The 23,548-nt window shown below is 51.0% G+C and overlaps 1 protein-coding gene across 1 annotated transcript in view; it reads left to right on the forward strand.

Moving 5' to 3' along the window:
- The window catches only part of LOC144612204 (myelin-associated glycoprotein-like), a 760,913-nt gene extending 743,866 nt beyond the window's left edge, over window positions 1-17,047 (forward strand). Inside the window, 3 exon segments of the mRNA XM_078431761.1 lie at window positions 2,226-2,507; window positions 9,824-10,114; window positions 16,890-17,047. Of these exon segments, the coding sequence (XP_078287887.1) occupies window positions 2,226-2,507; window positions 9,824-10,114; window positions 16,890-17,047 (731 nt within the window).
- Window positions 17,048-23,548: the final 6,501 nt, after the last annotated feature.

The raw sequence follows: 23,548 nt of genomic DNA on the forward strand, positions 1-23,548 counted from the left end.
CTCAAAGTAGACATACCTTGCGGAGATTTCACAGTGGAGCAGATTAAATGTGTAGGAAGGAACTGCAGACGTGGTTTAAACCGAAGATAGACACAAAATGCTGGAGTAACTCAGCGGGTCGGGCAGCATCTCCGCAGAACATGAACAGGTACAAAGTGCCGGAGTAACTCAGCGGATCGGGCAGCATCTCTGGAGAGAAGGAATGGGTGACGTTTCGGGTCCAGACCCTTCGTCAGACTGGTTACATTTGTATTTCAATCGAGCCATTTACAGTGTATTGATACATAATAAGGGAATAACGTTTAGTGCAAGGTAAAGCCAGCAAAGTCCAATCAAGGATAGTCCGAGGGTCACCAATGAGGTGGATAGTAGTTCAGGACCGCTCTCTGGTTGTGGTAGGATGGTTCAAAGTGTTCAAGGTTTATAGACACAAAGTGCTGGAGTAACTCAGCGGGTCAGGCAGCATCTCTGGGGAATGTGGACAGGTACAAAGTGCTGGAGTAACTCAGCGGGTCAGGCAGATCTCTGGAGAACACGGATAGGTGCAAAGTGCTGGAGTAACTCAGCGGGTCAGACAGCATCTCTGGAGAACGTGGACAGGTACATAGTGCTGGAGTAACTCAGTGGGCCAGGGAGCATCTGTGGAGAGAAGGAATGGGTGACTTTTAGAAACATGGAAAATAGGTGCAGGAGGAGGCCATTTGGCACTTTGAGCCAGCACCGCCATTCATTGTGATCATGGCTGATCATCAACAATCAGTAACCTGTGCCTGCTTTCTCCCCATATGCCTTGATTCCACTAGCCCCTAGAGCTCTATTGTAAGGGCCTGTCCCACTTAGGCAATTTTAAGGCGACTGCCGGTGACTAGGCTGTCGCCGACAGTTCGCCAGGGTGTCGCGTGCATGATCGTGAAGAGTCTTCCAAGAATCGTAGTGGATCTCAGCGCGTCGCTGGGAAATCATCCAGAGTGAAATTTCTCGGCCACAGCTGGCTTGCCGCCAGGTACCGTTGCTTATTGCGGGCGCTGTCGCATGCTGTCCCCAGGTTTGCTAGTTTCTCCTAGATGCATTTAGAAGCACATAATATTAAAATCATTTCAAGTAAAGTCATTTCAAGATACCATAAAATACTTGTGTTTAACCAATTTATTTACTGTCAGGACATTTGACAGGCAGATTGGAGACGACAGTTTCACGGTCAGGTAAGCGTGGGAATTTTCGCAATGTTTATGGCCATCAGCGATCACATTTAAAGTAGGCTCCCAACCCAGATATGCAACCCAGAAACCAGATATGCATCTCCCGTACATTTTCAAAGAATGCTCACACACTTTTCACAAAAATCCATGTAACCACTGTTAAAATTAAATTTCTTAATACCTCCATTAGTAAACTGGAAGTCAATCCAGTTTATGCCTTGTCACCGTGAAGCTTGGTTTTTAAGTAACCCATACAAGATGTTATAGTTGAAAACTCTCAAGTACTTACCGACTTGTCAGTGATTTCAGCGACAATTAGGACGCCGGAGAAGCACTAACAGCGTGGGAATTTCGCGATGTTTCCAAAGACAGTGTAATCTCGACCTGACTCGGCATTGTCGTGGTCATTGTCGGGTAAAATAAAATTTTGCCGATCTGCTACGACTTTGACAATCGCCTAAAAAATTCCCTAAGTGGGACAGGCCCTTAACTCTCTTTTAAATTCATTCTGTGAATTGGCCTCCACTGCCTTCTGTGGCAGAGAATTCCACAAATTTCTGGGTGAAGAAAGTTTTTTCTCGCCTCAGTTTTAAATGGCCACCCCTTTGTTCTTAGACTTTGTGGCCCCCGGTTCTGGACTCCCCCAACATTGGGAACATTTTTCCTGCATCTAGCTTGTCCAGTCCTTTTATAATTTTATACGTCTCTATATGATACCTTCTCATCCTTCTAAATTCCAGTGAATACAAGCCTAGTCTTTCTAATCTTTCCTCATATGACAGTCCCGCCATCCCGGGGATTAACCTGGGGAACCTACGCTGCACTCCCTCAATAGCAAGAAAGGTCCTTCCTCAAATTAGGAGACCAAAACTGCGCACAATACTCCAGATGTGGTCTCACCAGGGCCCTATAAAGGCCAAGACCCTTCTTCAGACTTCGTACTTCATCTTTTCTCTCCGTATTCTCCTGGTTGGCATGTGGAATTCTGCCGTGTTAACTCAAGTTTAAACCTTTGTTTGCCTTTAGACGCGCCGCAGAATATCTCCATCACTTCCCCCAGCAACGTGAACAATTCCGGGGTCAGTGTAAAGGAAGGAAACTCTGCAGCGATCCTCTGTTCCGTCCAGAGTTTCCCAGCGTCCAACCTGACGTGGCGACATCACGGTGTCAAGCTGAGCACAACACGTTCCAGCAACGAGCTGTGGTTGAAAATCCTTCGGGTGACACAGCGGGACGCTGGGAGCTATCAGTGTGTGGCGGAGAATGAATACGGGAAAGAGGAGGGGACTGTGACCCTCGTTGTAGAATGTGAGTTGACACACGGTCATGTCTCTCTGAACATCAATGAGAAGTCAGTGGAATATATCATGTATTGCAGGGACATTATTGTACATCTGCCTCTCTCCCACACTCTCTCTCCTCTTGTAACGTAGAAACATAGAAAACAGGTGCAGGAGGAGGCCATTTGGCCCTTTGAGCCAGCACCGCCATTCATTGTGATCGCGGCTGATCGTCCACAATCAGTAACCCGTGCCTGCCTTCTCCCCATATCCCTTGATTCCGCTAGCCCCTGGAGCTCTATCTAACTCTCTTTTAAATTCATCCAGTGAATCGGCCTCCACTGCCCTCTGTGGCAGAGAATCCCACACATTCACAGCTCTCCAAGTAGAAATGTTTCTTCTCACCTCCATTATAAACGGCCTCCCCTTTATTCTTAGACCGTGTGTGGCCCCTGGTTCTGGACTCCCCCAACATTGCGAATATTTTTTCCGGCATCTAGCTTGTCCAGTCCTTTTACAATTTTATACGTCTCTATAAGATCCCCTCTCATCCTTCTGAACTCCAGTGAATACAAGCCCAGTCTTTCCAATCTTTCCTCGTACGACAATAGACAATAAGTGCAGGAGGAGGCCATTCGGTCCTTCGAGCGAGCACCACCATTCACCATGATCATGGCTGATCATTCACAATCAGTACCCTGTTCCTGCCTTCTCCCCATACCCCCTGACTCCGCTATCATTAAGAGCTCTAACTCGCTCTTGAAAGCATCCAGAGAATTGGCCTCCACTGCCTTCTGAGGCGGAGAATTCCACAGATTTACAACTCTCTGACTGAAAAGGATTTTCCTCATGACAGCCCTGCCATCCCGGGGATTAAACTGGTAAACCTACGCTGCGCTGCCTCAATATTGAGCAAGAATGTCCTTCCTCAAATTAGGAGACCAAAATTAGGAGACCAAATACATTTTGCAGTGTAGGAAAATAACTGCAGATGCTGGTACAAATCGAAGGTATCGCAAAATGCTGGAGTAACTCAGCAGGTCAGGCAGCATCTAGGAGAGATGGAATGGGTGACGTTTCGGGTCGAGACCGTTCTTCAGACTCATAGCTATGCCTCTGGTTTGGAGGAAGTGGGAGGAGTCAAAGGAGAAGTTGTTGAGGGTAAGAACCAGCTCTGCTCGGTGGAGGTGAGCGTTGGTAGATGGGGATTGGCTGGTTCTACAGTCGAGGAAGAAACGGAGGGCTTCGAGACCATCCTTGTGGGGGGTGGAAGTGTAGAGTGACTGGATATCCATGGTAAAGATGAGGGCGTGGGGGCCTGGGAACCGGAAGTTATCGAGGAGATGGAGAGCGTGTGAGGTGTCTTGGACGTAGGTGGGGAGGAATTTGACCAGGGGGGATAGGATGGAGTCGAGGTAGGTGGAAATAAGTTTGGTGGGACATGAACAGGCAGAAACAATGGGTCTGCCGGGACAGTTCTGTTTATGGAGGTAAAATTGGGCCGTGCGGGGCTGGGGAACGATAAGGTTGGAGCGCCGGAATTGATGAGGTCAGTGATGGTGTTGATGATTAAGGTCTGGTGCTCGTCGGTGGGGTCCAAGGATAAGTAGGAAGAGGTATCTGAGAGTTGTCGTCTGGCCTCGAGCACACCAGACTACCACAGCACCTCCCTTGTAAGTGGGTTTGATGACTAAGTCAGGGTGGTTGCAGAGTGAGTGGAGGGCTGAACGTTCAGGAGGGGAGAGGTTAGAGTGAGTTCCAAGGATAAGTAGGAGAAGGTGTCCGAGAATTGTCGGCCAAGGATAAGTAGGAGGAAGAAGGGTCTCGACCCGAAACGTCACCCATTCCCTCTCCTTGATGCTGCCTGACCTGCTGAAATACATTTTGCAGGGACATTAGTGGAGTCAGGGGGTACGGGGAGAGGGCAAGAACGGGGTACTGATTGTGGATGATCAGCCATGATCACATTGAATGGCGGTGCTGGCTCGAAGGGCCGAATGGCCTACTCCTGCACCAATTGTCTATCGTCTATTGTCTATTATTGTATGTGCCTCTCTCCCACACTCCACGTGTAAGATGAAGTGGATTAGCTAGGTTTAGACACAAAATGCTGGAGTAATTCAGCGGGACAGGCAGCATCTCTGGAGAGCAGGAATGGGCGACGTTTCTGGACAAGACCCTTCTTCAGACTGACATCAGGGGAGAGTGGGGTACAGAGATAAGGAAGTCCAAGGTGTGCACACGAGACGAGGAGATGGAGATTGAGGAAAATGGAGAATAGATCAAGATGGCAACGGAGCAAACAGATAAAAAGTGATCGAGGACAGTCAGACTGGTCGGAAAACTGGGAAGAGGGGAGGGGATGAAGAGAGAAGGAGAGGAGGGAAACTCTGCAGCGATCCTCTGTTCCGTCCACAGTTTATCAGCGTCTAACCTGACATGGGGGACATCTCGGTGTCACGCTGAACACAACACGTTCCAGCAACGAGCTGTAGATGGAGTTCCCTCGCGTGACACCGCGGCACGCTGGGATCTATCAGTGTGTGGCGGAGAATGAACACGGGACGGGAGAGGCATGTGACCCTCACTGTAGAATGGGGGTACACACACACTGACACGTCCCTCGAAACGTCATCAGGTCATAAGTGATAGGAGCAGTATTAGCTGGCCGAATGGTCGGGTTGCCAACTTCCTCAGTCCCAAATAAGGGACAAACCTTGACATCACGGCCCCCGCGCCCCTCGTGACCTCACCCAGCCAGTGGCCACGTGCACCCGCTCCACCAATGGCGGCCTTCCAGGCCTTGAGGTGGGTTGCTATGCAACCGCCATTAGGCGGCGCCCGGGCCTACAGTGTCTGGGCATATACTGTCCGGGACTACAGCGTCCGGGCCTACACAGTCCGGGCCTACAGCGTCCAGGCCTACAGTGCCGTCCGGGCCTAATACAGGACAAGGGCGGTCCCGTAAGGGACAAACCAATTTAGCTCAAATTACAGAATGTCCCAGTTAATACGGGACAGTTGGCAACCCTACCGAATGGCCAAGTCTACCCCGCCATTCAATCATGGCTGGTCTATCTCTCCCTCCTAACCCGATTCTCCTGCCTTCTCATAGAGAGCCATAAAGTCATAGTCATATAGAGTCATAGAGTGATACAGCGTGAAAACTGGCCCTTCAGCTCAACTTGCTTTCAACGACCTACGTGTCCCAGCTACATTAGTCCCACCTGCCCACGTTTAGCCCATATCCCTCCAAACCTGTCCCATCCATGTACCTGTCTGTTTCTTAAACGCTGGGATAGTCCCAGCCTCAACCACCTCCTCCGGCAGCTCGTTCCATACATCTACATCCTTTTGTGTGAAAATGTTACCCCTCAGATTCCTATTGAATCTTTGCCGCTTCACCTTGAACCCATGTCCTCTGGTCCTCGATTCCCCTACTCTGGGCAAGAGACTCTGTGCGTCTACCCAATCTATTCCCTTCATGATTTTGTACACCTCTATAAGATCGCCCCTCATCTTCCTGCGCACCAAGGAATAGAGTCCCAGCCTGCCCCAACCTCTCCCTGTAGCTCAGGCCCCTCGAGTCCTGGCAACATCCTCGTAAATCTTCTCTGTACTCTTTCCTGCTTGACGACACCTTTCCTCTATTTCCCCTCTCCCTTTCAAAGATGAGGAAAGTCAGATAAAATTATTTGAAGCATTGTGTGCAGTTCTGGTCACCCCGTTACAGGAAGGATGTGGCGAGGATACAGAATGTTGCCAGGATTAGAAAGTACTAGACCAAGTGGACCGGTTGGGCGCAAACCTCTTCTGCATTGGTGCAGCACCCTCTCCTCCCCCACTCCCACTCCCCCTTCCCCTCTCTCCCCTCCCCCTCCCTTCCTCCCTAGGAGATAGATTTAAACTTTAAAATGTGAATAACTTTAAAAATATAACACCGATTTCAATGAAACCTCTTCCATTAACACCAAAGGGACGAAGGTGAATAAGGTGGGCCTAAAATTGTTGCGCTATCGTGTACCGTTTTGGCTGTAGTTCAGGAACAAACAAACAAACAAACGAGAGTTTTGTTATATAGATTAGCAATAAGGAGTTTTAAGGGCGGCACAGTGGTGCAGCGGGTAGAGTTGCAGCCTCACAGCACCAGAGAGCCTGGTTCGATCCTGACCACGGGTGCTTGTCTGTACGGAGTTTGTAAGTTCACCCCATGACCTACGTGCGTTTGCTCCCGTTTCCTCCCACACTCCAAAGACGCACAGGTGTGCAGGCTAATTGGCTTGGTATATTTGTAAATCGTCCCTAATGTGTACAGAATTCTGTTCGTGTGCGGGGATCGCTGGTCGGCGCGGGCAAGTAGGCCAAAGGGCCTGTTTCCGTGCTGTCTCTAAACTAAACTAAAGAAGAGGTTGGAAAGTTTTGGATTGTTTTCCATTGATAGGTCATGTGATAGGAGCAGAATTTGGCCATTTGGCCCATCAAGTCTACTCCACCATTCAATCACGGCTGATCTATCTCTCCCTCCTAACCCCATTCTCCTGCTTTCTCCCCATAACCCCTGACACCCATACTAATCAAGAATCTATCTGTCTCTACCTATCCACTTGGCCTCCACAGCCATCTGTGGCAAAGAATTCCACAGATTCACCACCCAGTTGAGAGGCTGAGGGGAAACCTGATAGAAATATTATGTGCAGTTTTGGTCTCCTAATTTGAGAAAGGACATCCTTGCTATTAAGGCAGTGCAGCGTAGGTTCACCAGGTTAATCCCTGGGATGGCGGGACTGTCATATGAGGAAAGATTGGAAAGACTGGGCTTGTATTCACTGGAATTTAGGATAGAGGGGATCTTGTAGAAACATATAAAATTATAAAAGGACTGGACAAGCTAGATGCAGGAAAAATGTTCCCAATGTTGGGGGAGTCCAGAACCAGGGGCCACACAGTCCAAGAATAAAGGGGAGGCCATTTAAAACTGAGGTGAGAAAAAACTTTTTCACCCTGAGTTGTGAATTTGTGGAATTCTCTGCCACAGAAGGCAGTGGAGGCCGATTCACTGGATGGATTAAAAGAGAGTTAGATAGAGCCGGAGGGGCTTGCAGAATCAAGGGATATGGGGAGAAGGCAGGCACGGGCTACTGATAGTGGATGATCGGCCGTGATCACATTGAATGGCGGTGTTGGCTCGAAGGGTCAATTGGCTTTCTCCTGCACCTATTTTCTATGTTTCTAAATATGTAAAACTATGAGATGCATAGATAATTTATTCACAAAATGCTGGAGTAACTCAGCAGGTCAGGCAGCATCTCAGGAGAGAAGGAATGGGTGATGTTTCGGGTCGAGACCCTTCTTCAGACTGATGTCAGGGGGGCTGGACAAAGGAAGGATATAGGTGGAGACGGGAAGTTAGAGGGAACTGGGAAGGAGGGGGGGGGGGGAAGAAGAGAGAGGAACTATCTAAAGTTGGAGAAATCAATGTTCATACCGCTGGGCTGCAAGCTGCCCAAGCGAAATATGAGGTGCTGTTCCTCCAATTTCCGGTGGGCCTCACTATGGCACTGGAGGAGGCCCATGACAGAAAGGTCAGACTGGGAATGGGAGGGGGAGTTGAAGTGCTCAACCACCGGGAGATCAGGTTGGTTAAGGCGGACTGAACGAATGTGTTGAGCGAAACGATCGCCGAGCCTGCGTTTGGATTCGCCGATGTAAAAAAGTTGACATCTAGAGCAGCGGATACAATAGATGAGGTTGGAGAAGGTGCAGGTGAACCTCTGTCTCACCTGGAAAGACTGTTTGGGTCCTTGGATGGAGTTGAGGGGGGAGGTAAAGGGACAGGTGTTGCATCTCCTGCGGTTGCAGGGGAAAGTGCCCGGGGTTGGGGTGGTTTGGGTAGGAAGGGACGAGTGGACCAGGGAGTTACGGAGGGAATGGTCTCTGCGGAACGCAAAAAGGGGAGGGGATGGGAAGATATAGCCAGTGGTGGGGTCCCGTTGGAGGTGACGGAAATGTTGGAGGATGATTTGTTGGATACGCTGGCTGATGGGGTGGAAGGTGAGAATGAGGGGGATTCTGTCCTTGTTACGAATGGGGGGAGGGGGAGCAAGAGCGGAGCTGCGGGATATAGAAGAGACCCTAGTGAGAGCCTCATCTATAATGGAAGAGGGGAAGCCCCGTTTCCTGAAGAATGAGGACATCTCTGATGCCCTAGTGTGAAACACCTCATCCCGGGCGCAGATGCAGCGTAGATGGAGGAATTGGGAGTAGGGGATAGACCTTTTGCAGGAGACCGGGTGGGATGAAGTGTAGTCCAGATAGCTGTGCGAGTCAGTGGGTTTGTAGTAGATGTCAGTGTCAGGGTTGTTGCGGAGTGAGTGGAGGGCTGCACGTTCAGGAGGGGAGAGGTTAGAGTTAGTCAGGGGAGTGGAGAATTTGAGGCGGTTAATGTCACGCCGGCAGTTGGAGATGAAAAGTTCTAGTGAGGGTAGTTGGCCAACCGGGGGGATGCATAGAGAAGGTAGACGGTCAGAATCTTTATCACATGGTGAAAATGTCAAGATTGAGTGGGCATAGCTTGAAGGTGAAAGGGAAAAATCGTAAAGGAAATGTGTGGGGCGACTTTTACAATACGATACGATATGGTAGAACTTTATTTATCCCAGGAGGGAAATTGATCGGCCAACAGTCATAAAAACACAAAATACACAACATACATCTATATACTAAAACTCAAAACACAAAATACATGAAACCTAAAATTAAAGTGACTGGTGGAAAGGCTTGGGGGGATGTGCAAAGATTACATGAGAGACAATAGACAATAGGTGCAGGAGGAGGCCATTCAACCCTTTGAGCCAGCACCGCCATTCAATGTGATCATGGCTGATCATCTAAAATCAGTAACCCGTACCTGCCTTCTCCCCATATCTCTTGACCAGGGTGGTGGGTGGATGGAGCAAGCTGCCGGAGGAGGTAGTTGAGGCTGGGACTATCCCATCGTTTAAGAAACAGTTGGACAGGTACATGGATAGGACAGGTTTGGAGGGTTATGGGCCAAGCGCAGGCAAGTGGGACCAATGTAGCTGGGACATTGTTGTTCAGTGTGGGCAACCTGGGCCGACGGGCCTGATTCCACACTGTATCACTACCCGAAGCGCTAAATCTAACTCTCTTGAATACATCCAGTCAATCGTCCTCCGCTGCCTTCTGTCGCAGAGAATTCCACAGATTCACAACTCTGGGTAAAAACGTTTCTCCTCATCTCAGTCCTAAATGGCCGACCCCTTATGATGATGATAATAATTCCACAGATTCACACTCTCTCGTGTCTTGTTCCTCCCTCCCCAGATGGGCCGGTGATTTTGCCGGATTCGGGGTGCTCCCGCACACCTGAGAGCGTCACCTGTGTGTGTGCGGCCTGGTGCAACCCACCCGGAGAGCTCACCTGGCGCCTGCCCCAGGCCAACTTCAGCGGGAACCAGACCTTCGGACATTTCCAAACCTGGCAGGTGGCAGGCGGGCACCTGGTGAACAGCACCCTCACCCTGAGAGGGCGCGAGGGAGTGGACGTGACGGCCTTGTGTACTGTCCGGAGCCGGCACGGCGAAGCCATGTTAATGGTGTACCTGTCGATGGAAAGTGAGCACACCTCTGGCGGGAGGGATGTCATCAGGGGTTGCCAACTGTCTCACTCCTAAATACAGGACGAAAGGTGACGACACCACCACGCGCCCCACGTGACCTCACCCAACCAGCGGCCACGTGCTCCCGCTCCAACAATGGCGGCCGCCCGTGCCGGGAGGCGGGTTGCTATGCAACCTTCGTCAAGCGGGCCCGCACCTCCGGGCCTGCACTGTCTGGGTGTAGAGTGTCCCCGCCTACACTGTCCGGGCCTGCAATGTCCGGGCCTACAGTGTTCGGGCTACAGCGCCCCCTGGGCCTAATACGGGACAATGACGGTCCCCTATGGGACAAACCAATTTAGCCCAATATACGGGATGTCCCGGCTAATACGGGACAGTTGGCAACCTTAGAAGTCATAGTCATTGTCATAGTGTGTTGGAAACAACCTTAGTTGTTAAGGAAACAACCTAGTTTAAATCGAAGGTAGACCCAAAATGCTTGAGTAACTCAGCGGGACAGGCAGCATAGAAACATAGACAATAGGTGCAGGAGGGGTCCACTTGGCCCTTCAAGCCAGCAGCGCCATTCATTATGATCATGGCTGATCATCCACAATCAGTAACCTGTGCCTGCCTTCTCCCCATATCCCTTGATTCCACTAACCCCGAGAGCTCTATCTAACTCTCTTTTAAATTCATCCAGTGAATTGGCCTCCACTGCCCTCTGTGCCAGAGAATTCCACAAATTCACAACTCGGGGTGAAAAAGTTCTTTCTCATATCAGTTTTAAATGGCCTCCCCTTTTTACTTAGACAGTGGCCCCTGGTTCTGGACTCCCCCAACATTGGGAACATTTTTCTAACATCTAGTTTGTCCAGCCCTTTTATATTAATGTTATACCTTTCTATAAGATCCCCTCTCATCCTTTTAAATCCCAGTGAATACAAGCCCAGTCTTTCCAATCTTTCCTCATATGACATTCCTGCCACCCCGGGGATTAACCTGGTGAACCTACGCTGCACTGTCTCAACAGCAAGGATGTCCTTCCTCAAATTAGGAGACCAAAACTGCGCACAGTACTCCAGGTGTGGTCTCACCAGGGCCCTGTACAACCGCAGAAGGACCTCTTTGCTCCTGTACTCAAATCCTCTCGTTATGAAGACCAACATGCCATTAGCTTTCTTCACTTCCGGACCATTCTTCAGACTGATCAGTCTGAAGAAGGGTGTTGTCCCGAAACGTCACCCATTCCTTCTCTCCAGAGATGCTGCCTGTCCCGCTGAGTTACTCCAGCATTTTGTGTCTGCCATAGTCATAGTCATCAAGTCATACAGTGTGGAAACAGGCTCTTCGGCCCGACTTGTCCACACTGGTCAACATGTCCCATCTACACTAGTCCAACTTGCCTGCATTTGGCCCATATCCCTCCAAACCTGTCCTGTCCATGTACCTGTCTATTTCTCGAGTGCTGGCAACATACTCGTGAATCTTCTCTGCCCTCTTTCCAGCTTAACGACGTCCTTCTGAAAGCAGGGTGACTAAAACTGAATGCAATACTCCAAATGCGGCCTCACCACCGTCTTGCACAACAACTAGTTTCTCACCTCTGCGGCACCATTGTCATCGAGTCACATAGCATGCAAGCAGGCTGATACCCCTCTACACATGTCCTCTCATAGTGTCAGAGTGATACAGTGTGGAAACAGGCTCTTCCTCCCAACTTGCCCGCACCGGCCAACATGCCCCATCTACACTAGTCCCACCTGCCCACACCGGCCAACATGCCCCATTTACACTAGTCCCACCTGCCCACACTGGCCAACATGCCCCATCTACACTAGTCCCACCTGCCCACACCGACCAACATGCCCCATCAACACTAGTCCCACCTGCCCGCACCGACCAACATGCCCCATCTACACTAGTCCCACCTCCCCACACCGGCCAACATGCCCCATCAACACTAGTCCCACCTGCCCACACCGGCCAACATGCCCCATCAACACTAGTCCCACCTGCCCACACCGGCCAACATGCCCCAGCTACACTAGTCCCACCTGCCCGCACTGGCCAACATGCCCCATCTACACTAGTCCCACCTGCCCACACCGACCAACATGCCCCAGCTACACTAGTCCCACCTGCCCACACCGACCAACATGCCCCAGCTACCCCCAGCTACACTAGTCCCACCTGCCCACACCGGCCAACATGCCCCAGCTACACTAGTCCCATCTGCCTGCGTTTGGCCCATATCCCTCCAAACCTGCCCTATCCATGTACCTGTCTAACTGTTTCGGAAATATTGGGATAGTCCCAGCCTCATCTACCTCCTCCAGCAGCTCATTCCATACACCTACCACCCTCTGTGTGAAAAAGTTACCCCTCAGGTTCCTATTAAATCTTTTACCCCTCACCTTAAACCTATGTTCTCTGGTCCTCGATTCCCCTACTCTGGGCAAGAGACTCTACCCGATCTAATCTTCTCATGATTTTATACACCACTACAAGACCACGTTACAGTTTAGTTTATTGTCATGTGTACTGAGGTACAGTGAAAAGTTTTTGTTGCGTGCTAACCAGTCAGTGGAAAGGCTACACATGATTACAATCGAGCCATTTACAGTGTTTAGCCACATGTTAAGGGAATAATGTTTAGTGCAAGGTAAAGCCAGCAAAGTCCGGTCAAGGATAGACCGAGGGTCAGCAATAAGGAAAAGCGTAGTTCAGCACTGCTCTCTGGTTGTGGTAGGATGGTTCAAAGTGTAACTGTGGTTAGTTTAGTTCACTTGAGTTTATTGTCACGTGTACCCGAGATACGGTGAAAAGCTTTTGTCGTATGCTAACCGCAAGAAATTGCAGAGAGTTGTGGACACAGCCCAGACCATCACACAAACCAACCTCCCTTCCGTCGATTCCGTCTACACCTCATGCTGCCTCGGCAAGGCCAGCAGCCCAGACTGTCACGCACGCACAAACAAACAAACCGTCGCTCCCCTTCCACCGCCCCCGTCTACACCTCACGCTGCCTCGGCAAGGCCAGCAGCGTAATCAAGGACCAGTCTCACCCCCGGTCACCCCCTCTCCTCCCCTCTCCCATCGGGGCAAGAGGTACAGAAGTGTGGAGACGCATACCTCCAGATTCAGGGGCAGTTTCTTTCCGGCTGTTATCAGGCAACTGAACCATCCTCCCACAACCAGAGAGTGGTCCTGACCTCCTATCTACCTGATTGGTCAAGATCAAGATCAAAGTCAAAGATCAAAGTCAACTTTATTGTCAATTTTCAGTTAGTTTACACAGACAGAAAATCGAAATACCGTTTCCCACATTCCCGAGGAATAAAGTGCATTAAATTAAGTTAAAATTAAAAAGGCACAGCAAACAACAATCAATATGAAATATAGTCACTTCAATGAAAAAAAAGATGAAGTTGAATATATTACAATAAAAAATAATGAACAGTAGTGCAAAGCCTGTCCATAGCAGCGTTAAAAAAAGTGTCTGGTGCTGGATGTGCGTGTGTGTGGGGTGTTAAAGTCCAGGTCCAATGGGGGCAGGGGAGAGAGGAGGGAGGGAGGGGAGAGAGTTCAGCATCCTGACAGCCTGGTGGAACAAACTGTTCTTTAGTCGGGTGGTGCTCGACCTCAGGTTGCGAAACCTTCTCCCTGAAGGCAGGAGGGTGAAGAGGCTATTGGAGGGGTGGGAGGGGTCACCCACAATGCTCAATGCTTTGCGGGTGAGGCGGGTGGTGTAAAGGACCAGGAGTGTTGGGAGTGAGGCGCCAGTGATCCTCTCAGCAGTGTTCACTATGCGCTGCAGGGTCTTACGGCTGGAGGCTGTGCAGCTGCCGAACCACACAGTGATGCAGCTGCTGAGGATACTCTCAATGGCGCCTCAGTAAAAAGTGTACATGATGGGTGTGGGGGCTCCCGCTCTCTTCAGTTTGCGGAGGAAGTAGAGGCGCTGCTGGGCTTTCTTGGTGATGGACGTGGTGTTGTTGCTCCAGGAGAGATCCTCGGTGATGTTCACCCCCAGGAATTTGGTGCTGCTCACCTGCTCCACAGCAGCACCATTGATGGTCAGTGGGTGGGGGTGTTGGGTGTGCATTCTCCTGAAGTCGACAACAATCTCCTTTGTTTTCTCCACATTCAGGAAGAGATTGTTGTCTGTGCACCACGCGGCCAGCTGGTCCACCTCCTTCCTGTAGTGGGTCTCGTCGTTGTTGCTGATGAGACCCACCACTGTTGTGTCATCCGCAAACTTGACGAAGTGGTTGGAGCTGTGGGTGGGTGTGCAGTCGTGGGTCAGCAAGGTGAAGAGCAGGGGGCTTAGCACACATCCTTGTGGGGCCCCCGTACTCAACGTGATGGTGTCCGATGTGTTGCTGCCGACCCTTACAGACTGGGGTCTGGCAGTGAGGAAGTCCAGCAGCCAGTTGCAGAGAAGGGGGCTGAGGCCCAGATTTGTTAGTTTACAAACCAGCTGCCGGGGGATGATGGTGTTGAATGCTGAGCTAAAGTCTATGAACAGCATCCTAACATATGAGTTTTTAGTGTCCAAGTGGGTGAGGGCTGGGTGTAGAGCAGAGGAGATGGCATCCTCAGTGGACCGCTTAGCTCGATATGCAAACTGAAACGGGTCCAGGGAGGGGGGGCGGTTGGATCTGATCTGCTTCATGACCAGCCTCTCGAAGCACTTCATGATGGTTGAAGTCAGCGCTACAGGGCGGTAGTCGTTGAAGCAGGATGGAGAAGACTTCTTGGGCACAGGTATGATGGTGGTTTCTTTGAAGCACGAGGGAACAACAGCCTGGCTCAGGGAGATGTTGAAGATGTCTGTGAGGACATCTGTGAGCTCAGCTGCGCAGAGCTGGAGTAACTCAGTGGGGCAGGCAGCATCTCTAGAGAAGGAATAGGTGACTTTTCAGATCGAGACCCTTCTTCAGACTGAAAGTCACAGGGAAGGGAAACTAGAGATATAGACGATGATGTGGAGAGATAAAGAACAATGAATGAAAGATATGGAAAAAAGCAACGATGAGTTAGATAGAGCTCTGGAGGCTAGCAGAATCAAGGGATATGGGGAGAAGTTGGGCACATGTTACTGATTGTGGATGATCTGCCATGATCACAATGAATGGCGGTGCTGGCTCGAAGGGCCAAATGGCCTGCTCCTGCACCTATTTTCTTTGTTTCTATGTTTCTATAAAGGAACAGCAGGCAGTGAAGAAAGCTAATGGCATGCTGACCTTCATAACGAGAGAATTTCAGTATAGGTTCTTCTGCAGTTGTATAGGGCCCTGGTAAGACCGGACCTGGAGTATTGTGTACAGCTTTGGTATCCTAATTTGAGGAAGGACATCCTTGTAATTGAGACAGTGCAGCGTAGGTTCACGAGATTGATCCCTGGGATGGCGGGACTGTCATATGAGGAAAGATTGAAAAGACTAGGCTTGTATTCACTGGAGTTTAGAAGGATGAGAGGGGACCTTATAGAGACATAAAATTATAAAATGACTGCACAAGCTAGATGCAGGAAAAATGTTCCCAATGTTGGGATCCAGAACCCGGGGCCACTGTCTTAGAATAAAGGGGAGGCCATTTAAAACTGAGGTGAGAAGGAACCGTTTCACCCAGAGAGTTGTAAATTTGTGGAATTCTCTGCCACAGAGGGCAGTGGAGGCCAAATCACTGGATGGATTTAAGAGAGAGTTAGATAGAGCTCTGGGGGCTAGTGGAATCAAAGGATATGGGGAGAAGTTGGGCACATGTTACTGATTGTGGATGATCAGCCATGATCACAACGAATGGCGAGCTGGCTTGAAAGGCTGAATGGCCTCCTCCTGCACCTATTTTTATGTTTCTATGTTCTAGGCCATTGTTAGTTGTTTGTTGGGTGAAAATGAGAAGCTTGTGCGACATGGGTGGGAGAGGGATAGAGAGAGAGAGGGAATGCCGGGGCTACCTGAGGTGAGAGAAATCAATATTCATACCACTGGGCTGTACGCTGCCCAAGTGAAATTATGAGATGCTGCTCCTCCAATTTGCATTTTGCCTGTTCAGTTGTAGTCACCCTGCTACAGGAAAGACATCATTAAGCTGGAAAGAGAGCAGAGAAGATTTTCTCTGGAGCACAGGAGACTGAGGGGTGGGTGATCTTAGAGAGGAGAATTAGGATAGGGTGATCGAGAACTAGAAGGTAGAAGGGAATAAATTAATAGGAACCTGAGGGGCAACTTTTTAACAGAAAGGGTGGTTGGTATCTGGGAACGAACTGCCAGAGGATGTAGTTAAAGTTGATACAATAACAACATTTGGACAGATATATGGATAGGAGAGGTTCAGAGATAAATGGACCAAATGGGACTTGCTTAGATAAGATGGGCCGTGCTGTGCCACTGCACGACTCTGAAACAATGAAGGGTTAGGATGGAATGGATGTGGGTGGAGTGTGGGGAAGTGCAGAACTGGAGGCCATCAGCAGTAAACAGCCGTTGGGACCTCAGAGGGAAATGGCTTTGCTCAGGGAGAGGTGAGTGGTGGACTCACTGCTCTCGGTGCGGGTTGAGGGCACAGTAGAAGTAGAATTAGAGGGAGGTGGGACATTCTGAGAGATGAGGAGAGTAGGGACAGCAGGCCAAGATGGGCCGAATGGCCTGTTATGTAATTCCAGTGTAATCCAGTGGAGAGCTACATGCTGGAGAATCTCTTTCCCTGCTTGGTCTGGGGTTAAGTTGTGGTGTCTGTGTCTCGGAGCTGGGCTTTCACCGACTCCTTTCTCCACCCCTCAGTATGTGGCTGTGACAGGACTGGGAAATACGTCATGGCCATGATTGTTCTTGCCGTCGTCATCACCGCCGCAATCTTCTGGGCAGCGCGATGTCGCGGCAAACGAGGTCAGAGACGATCTGGAAAATGTCCGAATGTCTTCACTGGCATTTACTCATGAGAGAGAGAGAGAGAGAGAGGGAGGGGAGGTACCCACTGCGTCAGCCTGAAATCAGGGCCCTCTCCAACTAGGGGTGCCAACTATCTCACTCCCAAATAAGGGACAAGGTGACGTCACCGCCCCGCGCCACGCGTGACCTCACCCAGCCAGTGGCCACGTGCTCCCGCTCCATCAATAGCGGCCGTCCGTGACGGAAGGCGGGTTGCTATGGAACCATCGTTAGGTGGCGCCTGGGCCTCCGGACCTACACTGTCCGGACCTACACTGTCCGGACCTATAGCGGCCCAGGCGCCTACACTGTCCGGGGCTACACTGTCCGGACCTACACTGTCCAGACCTATAGCGGCCCAGGCGCCTACACTGTCCGGGCCTACACTGTCCAGGCATACAGTGTCCGGGCCTACACTGTCCAGGCATACAGTGTCCGGGCCTACAGCGTCCGGGCCTACAGCGTCCGGGCCTACAGTTTCCGGGCCTACAGCGCCCCCCGGTCCTAACACGGGACAAGGGCGGTCCCGTACGGGACAAACCAATTTTGCCCAAAATACGGGATGTCCCTGCTAATACAGGACAGTTGGCAACCCTACACATAACCCCCCTCCCCATTGCTACCACTGTGTTTGGAAGAGGGGCAGCACAGATTGCCCAAGTATCCTGGAGCTGATATTTATACCTCATCCACATCAGCATAAACAACATCATCCGGGAACAATCTCAGTGCTGCCCACAATCCCATTCACTCTCATTGTCCACAAGCCCCATGGGCACAAACCCATCCCCATTCACTCCACACTCCCCATGGTAACAAACCCATCCCCATTCACTCCACACTCCCCATGGTAACAAACCCATCCCCATTTGTCACTAGTGTGTATAGGATAGTGTTAATGTGTGGGGATCGCTGGTCGTTAATGGACCCGATGGGCCGAAGGGCCTGTTTCTGCGCTGTATCTCTAAACTAAACCCAAACTCCTCCCCAAACTCTAGCCACTGCTCATCAAACCAAACTCATCAGGAATTTTCTCACTCTGAATAATTACAGTGGGAGAAAAGGTGAATTCGGTCATGTGATAGGAGTAGAAATAGGCCATTTGGCCCATCAAGTCTACTCTGCCATTCAATCATGGCTGATCTATCCCTCCTAACCCCATTTTCCTGCCTTCTCCCCGTAACCTCTGACACCCGCACTGATCAATGGGAAGAGACATGGAAAGGAGGAGAAATAGGGAAATGGAAGGTGTGTGTCAGAGAATTAATGTGGGAGGGAGGGAGGGGATGAGGGAGGGAGGGAGGGAGGGAGGGAGGGAGGGAGGGATTGAGGCGCGATGGTGTGAAAGAGGTTGAATGAGGAAGATGGATACGGGGAAAGAATAATGAAAAGAATGAGGAAGAGTGAGAGGGAGAGAGAAGGATGAATGAAGGAATTCCAGAAGAAAGAGAGATCGGAGACAGGCAAAGAGGAAAGTGAGCGGTCTGAATGAAATTTTGTCTTCCAGAAAGTTCCGTGGCGCAGCCGAAGGAGCAGAAAGTTGAAGATGGGCCGGTGGAGTCGCCCTATCAGGTTGGCACTGTTGTGGCAAAGAGGCAGGTCGGCGTTTGTCTCCTTGTTGTCCCTCCACACCAGCACTGCCCCTCAGATACTAACTCCATGACCGCAGCCATCTGCACCTCACGCTGCCTCGGCAAGGCCAGCAGCATAATCAAGGACCAGTCTCACCCCGGCCACTCCCTCTTCTCCCCTCTCCCATCAGGCAAGAGGTACAGAAGTGTGAAAACGCACACCTCCTGATTCAGGGACAGTTTCTTCCCGGCTGTTATCAGGCAACTGAACCATCCCACCACAACCAGAGGGCAGTGCTGAACTACTATCTACCTCATTGGTGACCCTCGGAGTATCCTTGCTGGCTTTACCTTGCACTAAACGTTATTCCCTTATCATGCGTCTATACACAGTAAATGGCTCGATTGTCATCATGCATTGTCTTTCCGCTGACTGGTTAGCACGAAACAAAAGCCTTTCACCGTACCTCAGTACTCGTGACAATAAACTAAACTGAACTAAATTCTCTCCCCCCTCCCAGTGTCGGGCACCAACCACCTCCCCCACTCCTGCCCACCGAACCCACGCCTCCCAAATCACCGTCCCCACCCCCCCGTCACCGTCTGCCCCAGGATACTGACCCCCGCACCCACCACCACCACACTGAATCCTTACGTCACATCCCACTCTGCCCACTGAGACTGGCCCACGGTGTTCATAAGTGATGGGAGCAGAATTAGTCCATTCGGCCCATCAAGTCCACTCTGCCGTTCAGTCATGGCTGATCTATGTCTCACTCCTAACCCCATTCTCCTGCCTTCTCCCCGTAACCCCTGACACCCGCACTAGTCAAGAAATAATTTATTATGTCCACTTACTTGGCCTCCACAGCCGTCTGAGGCAATTATTCCCACAGATTCACCACCCTCTGACAAAAGAAATTCCTCCTCATCTCGTTCCTGAAGGAACGTCCTTTAATTTTGAGGCTGTGGCCTCTGGTCCCAGACTCCCCCACTAGTGGAAACATCCTCGTACCCCACTCCCCCGCTCCGTCCCGTTCCACGTACTGAACATCACCAACCCTGTCCCTGCCCCACTCCCCCGCAGCTAGAACATTATCCTGTGCCTCCACACCCCAACATTCACTCCTCTGTAAACCTCCCCCCCCCCTTAGCTCAGTGAAAGTCCATCCACCCCCAGACTGTGTAACCAACTCTGTCCCCTACACCCCTCCCTGTCTCTGTAACCCCCTCCCCTCCGGCCCCTACACCCCTCCCTGTCTCTGTAACCCCCTCCCCTCCGGCCCCTACACCCCTCCCTGTCTCTGTAACCCCTTCCCCTCCGTCTCCGACACCGTGGGCTGTTTATTCTGTTCCTGTAACCGGTGTTTCTCTCCTCACAGGAGCTGCGTCTCGGCGAGCGGGATCTGTACAGCGACCTCAACCTCAGATACAAATGAGCCGCTGCTCAACCCCTCTCAGTGTGTACCCTGCCTCCGCCCACTTTTTCTGTTGTTTCTCTCTGCCCATCTCTCTCTCTCTCTCGATTTATTCACAAAATGCTGGAGTAACTCAGCAGGTCAGGCAGCATCTCGGGAGAGAAGGAATGGGTGACGTTTCGGGTCGAGACCCTTCTTCAGTCTGAAGAAGGGTCTCGACCCGAAACGTCACCCATTCCTTCTCTCCCGAGATGCTGCCTGACCTGCTGAGTTACTCCAGCATTTTGTGAATAAATCGATTTGTACCAGCATCTGCAGTTATTTTCTTATATCTCTCTCTCTCTCTCTGTCTCTCTCTCTCTCTCTTCCCTCACTTTCTCCAACCAACCTCCCTTCCATTGACTTAAGGAGACGAACAGGGAAAGTTTTCTTTACACAGAGAGTGGGTGTCCAGAACGTGCTGTCAGGGGGGCATGGTGACGCAGCGGTAGAGTCGCTGCCTTACAGCGAATGCAGCGCCGGAGACCCGGCTTCGATCACAACTAAGGGGGCTGTCTGTATGGAGTTTGTACGTTCTCCCCGTGACCTGTGTAGGTTCTCTCCGGTTTACTCCGACACTCCAAAGACGTACAGGTTTGTAGGTTAATTGCTTGGTAAATGTAAAAAGTGTCCCTAGCGTGTGTATGATAGTGTTAGTGTGTGGGGATCGCTGGTCGGCGCGAACTCGGTGGGCCGAAGGGCCTGTTTCTGCGCTGTATCTATAAACTAAATTAAGCTAAAAGGTGGTGGTGGAAGCAGACACCAGTAGTGACATTTAAGAAGCTTTTTACGTGGATATGGAGGGATACGAGTTGTTCAGGTAGAGATTAGTTTAACTTGGTATCATGTTCAGCACGGGCATTGTGGGCCAAAGGGCCTGTTCCTGTGCGGCACTGTTTTACGTTCTATGAGTGCATGCGTCTCCACAGACGTTGCCTGACCCGCTGAGAGTTGCAGCATTTAGTGTTTTTATTTCAGATTTCCAGAGTCTGCAGTTTGTTGATGTCTGATTTGCATCTTATTCAGAGTTTAATCCCCAGCTGGGCTACACAAGTGGCCCACAGACCGTACCCCATCCAGCAGCGCTCCCTGTTCACACACGGGATGCCAGCCAACACCGCAGAGCCTCAGTGACCCAGATACTGACCCGTCAGGGTGACCGAGAAATCCGTGCCGGGTTATCGCAGTTTCACTGTGAGTGGGAGGGGAAAGGGGCAAGTCAAGAATTTAGGGCCAGAATGATCTGCAAAGTGGCACAGAGTCAGAGAGCATCGTTACTGCTCCCTCCCCGTCTTCCCCCTCTCCCCCGTGTACTGTCACTCCCACTCCCCCTCTCTCTGTGCACTGTTACCCCCACTCGCCCTGTTCTGTTACTCTCACTCCCCCTCTCCCCCTGTACTGTTATTGTGGGAAGAACTGACCTGTTGTGTCTTGTGATGAACATGGGCAGCACGGTACTGTGGGAATAGAGCGGCACGGTGGCTCGGCGGTAGAGTTGCTGCCTCACAGCTTACTTCTGCGGTGAGGAAGAGACCGTGTACCATTTGTACTTACAGTGTGAGAGGTTGCAGCCCGTGTTCGAGTGTCTAAAGGGGCTGCTCCCCAAGTTTTGGCTCCATTTTAGTCCTGTGCTCCTGATTTTTGGGCACCCGGTACAGAGGGGGGGAGGGTCGGGAGGGACGGTGGGGTCTCCCTGTCGGTCTGCACCTGGGCCTGGCCAAGATGGCCATTTGCGGGTCCAGGCAGCGGGTAGTCGACGGCCGCACCGGGGTCGACTGCCTGCCCCTCTTCCGCGCCATCGTCCGTGCCCGCGTGTCCATGGAGAGGGAAAACGTGGTGTCCGTGGGGCCACTGGAGGCTTTCCGTGAACGCTGGTCGCCGCGGGACGTCGAGTGTATTATTGATAAAGTTGGCGATGTATTAGTTTGATATTTGTTTGTTTGTAAACTGCCAATATCGGCAGCCTTTGATCGTGTTACCCTTTTGTATGTTTGTTTTGTTTTCTGAATAAAAGCTTTTGTATATATTTTTAAAAAGAGACCCGGGTTTGATCCTGACTACGGGTGCTGTCTGTACGGGGTTTATACGCTAACTCCGTGACCGCGTGGGTTTTCTCCGGGTGCTCCGGTTTCCTCCCACACTCCAAAAACGTGCAGGTTTGTAGGTTAATTGGCTGCAGTAAATTGTCCCTCATGGTGTAGGATAGTGCTTGTGTGTGGGGTGATACATGGTGATCCCTGGTCCCTGCCTCAACTACCTCCTCTGGCAGCTTGTTCCATCCGTGGGCTGAATGGCCTAATTCTGCTCCTATCACTTATGACCTTTGTCAGCTTGACGGCAGCTGAATCCAATCCCCTCCATTAGAGTCGGAAGACAGGTCCCGACCCCAACCGTCGTCTATCCATGTCCCCCACAGATGCTGCCTGACCCGCTGAGTTACTCCAACGCTGTGTATTTTATTTGTAATCCAGCATCTGCAGTTCCTTGTGTCTCCGCTCCATTTCCTGACGCTGCCCTCGCCCTTCCTCCCGCCCGCACTCACCGGGGTCCCACACACACGCACTCGTCGCCTAAAGCGGGAACCTCACGGCGGCCGGAGGAGCAGGGACCATGTCACAAGAGCATCGGACACAGACTGGGGAAACAGCTTGTATGAGCCGCGTGTGTATTGATGCAGCGCTGCAGAGGGTGAAGCCGGCCGGCTGAACAAAGAGCATAAATACTGGACGGTGCATGTGTGCAGGCGCTGCAGCGGCAGGGGTGGAGCGCCGAGCGCTGGGAAGCTTTGGTGATGAGGCAGGAGGGGATTACACAGTGACCAGCGCCGTGCGTCCACTGAGCCGCTGCACTTCCCATCAGCAACAACAGGGAACGTGATGCACGGAGCTCCCAGGAGTTGATGCAACCGCCATTAAAAATACTCCAATCACATTGATTCACAACACAATTACTTTAATAACATTAGAATAACATGAACAGATTTAGCTGGGACAACGCGGGTGCTGGTCAATCGCCTCACACAGAAATATTTTAAATACAACGCCGAATAATACAAATTAAAACACATTTCGGGTCTCAAACCTCCGTTAAATAAATTACATCAACCAACACAACCAACGATTCAATTTACAAACTCACCTTCTGTTTATACTTCGAACAACACTTCAAACGTTCAAACTCCAGTGTCAGCATTTTACTGATCACCGCTTCAAGAAATCTCATAGGAATAAAGTGAAACCTGCAGGGACCAGCAGTTTGATCAAAGTAACCGGAGCAATGAGCCCACGGCACAGAACGGTTCTCCTGACTTGCGGCAACAATAAAAGTGGCTGGTTTATCAATCGCAGTGTTGATGAACTCAGTGCTAGAAACAGACTGCATCACAACAGCACAGTCAGAATATCCCAGTGGGGGCAGTCTATCCCAGTCAGAAGATGCAGTCTGGAGGGGGTCGGACATGCGGCAATGATACCTGTCCCTGGTC

The sequence above is a fragment of the Rhinoraja longicauda genome, chromosome 43 (genome assembly GCF_053455715.1).
Source record: "Rhinoraja longicauda isolate Sanriku21f chromosome 43, sRhiLon1.1, whole genome shotgun sequence".
Taxonomy (NCBI): Eukaryota; Metazoa; Chordata; class Chondrichthyes; order Rajiformes; family Arhynchobatidae; genus Rhinoraja; species Rhinoraja longicauda.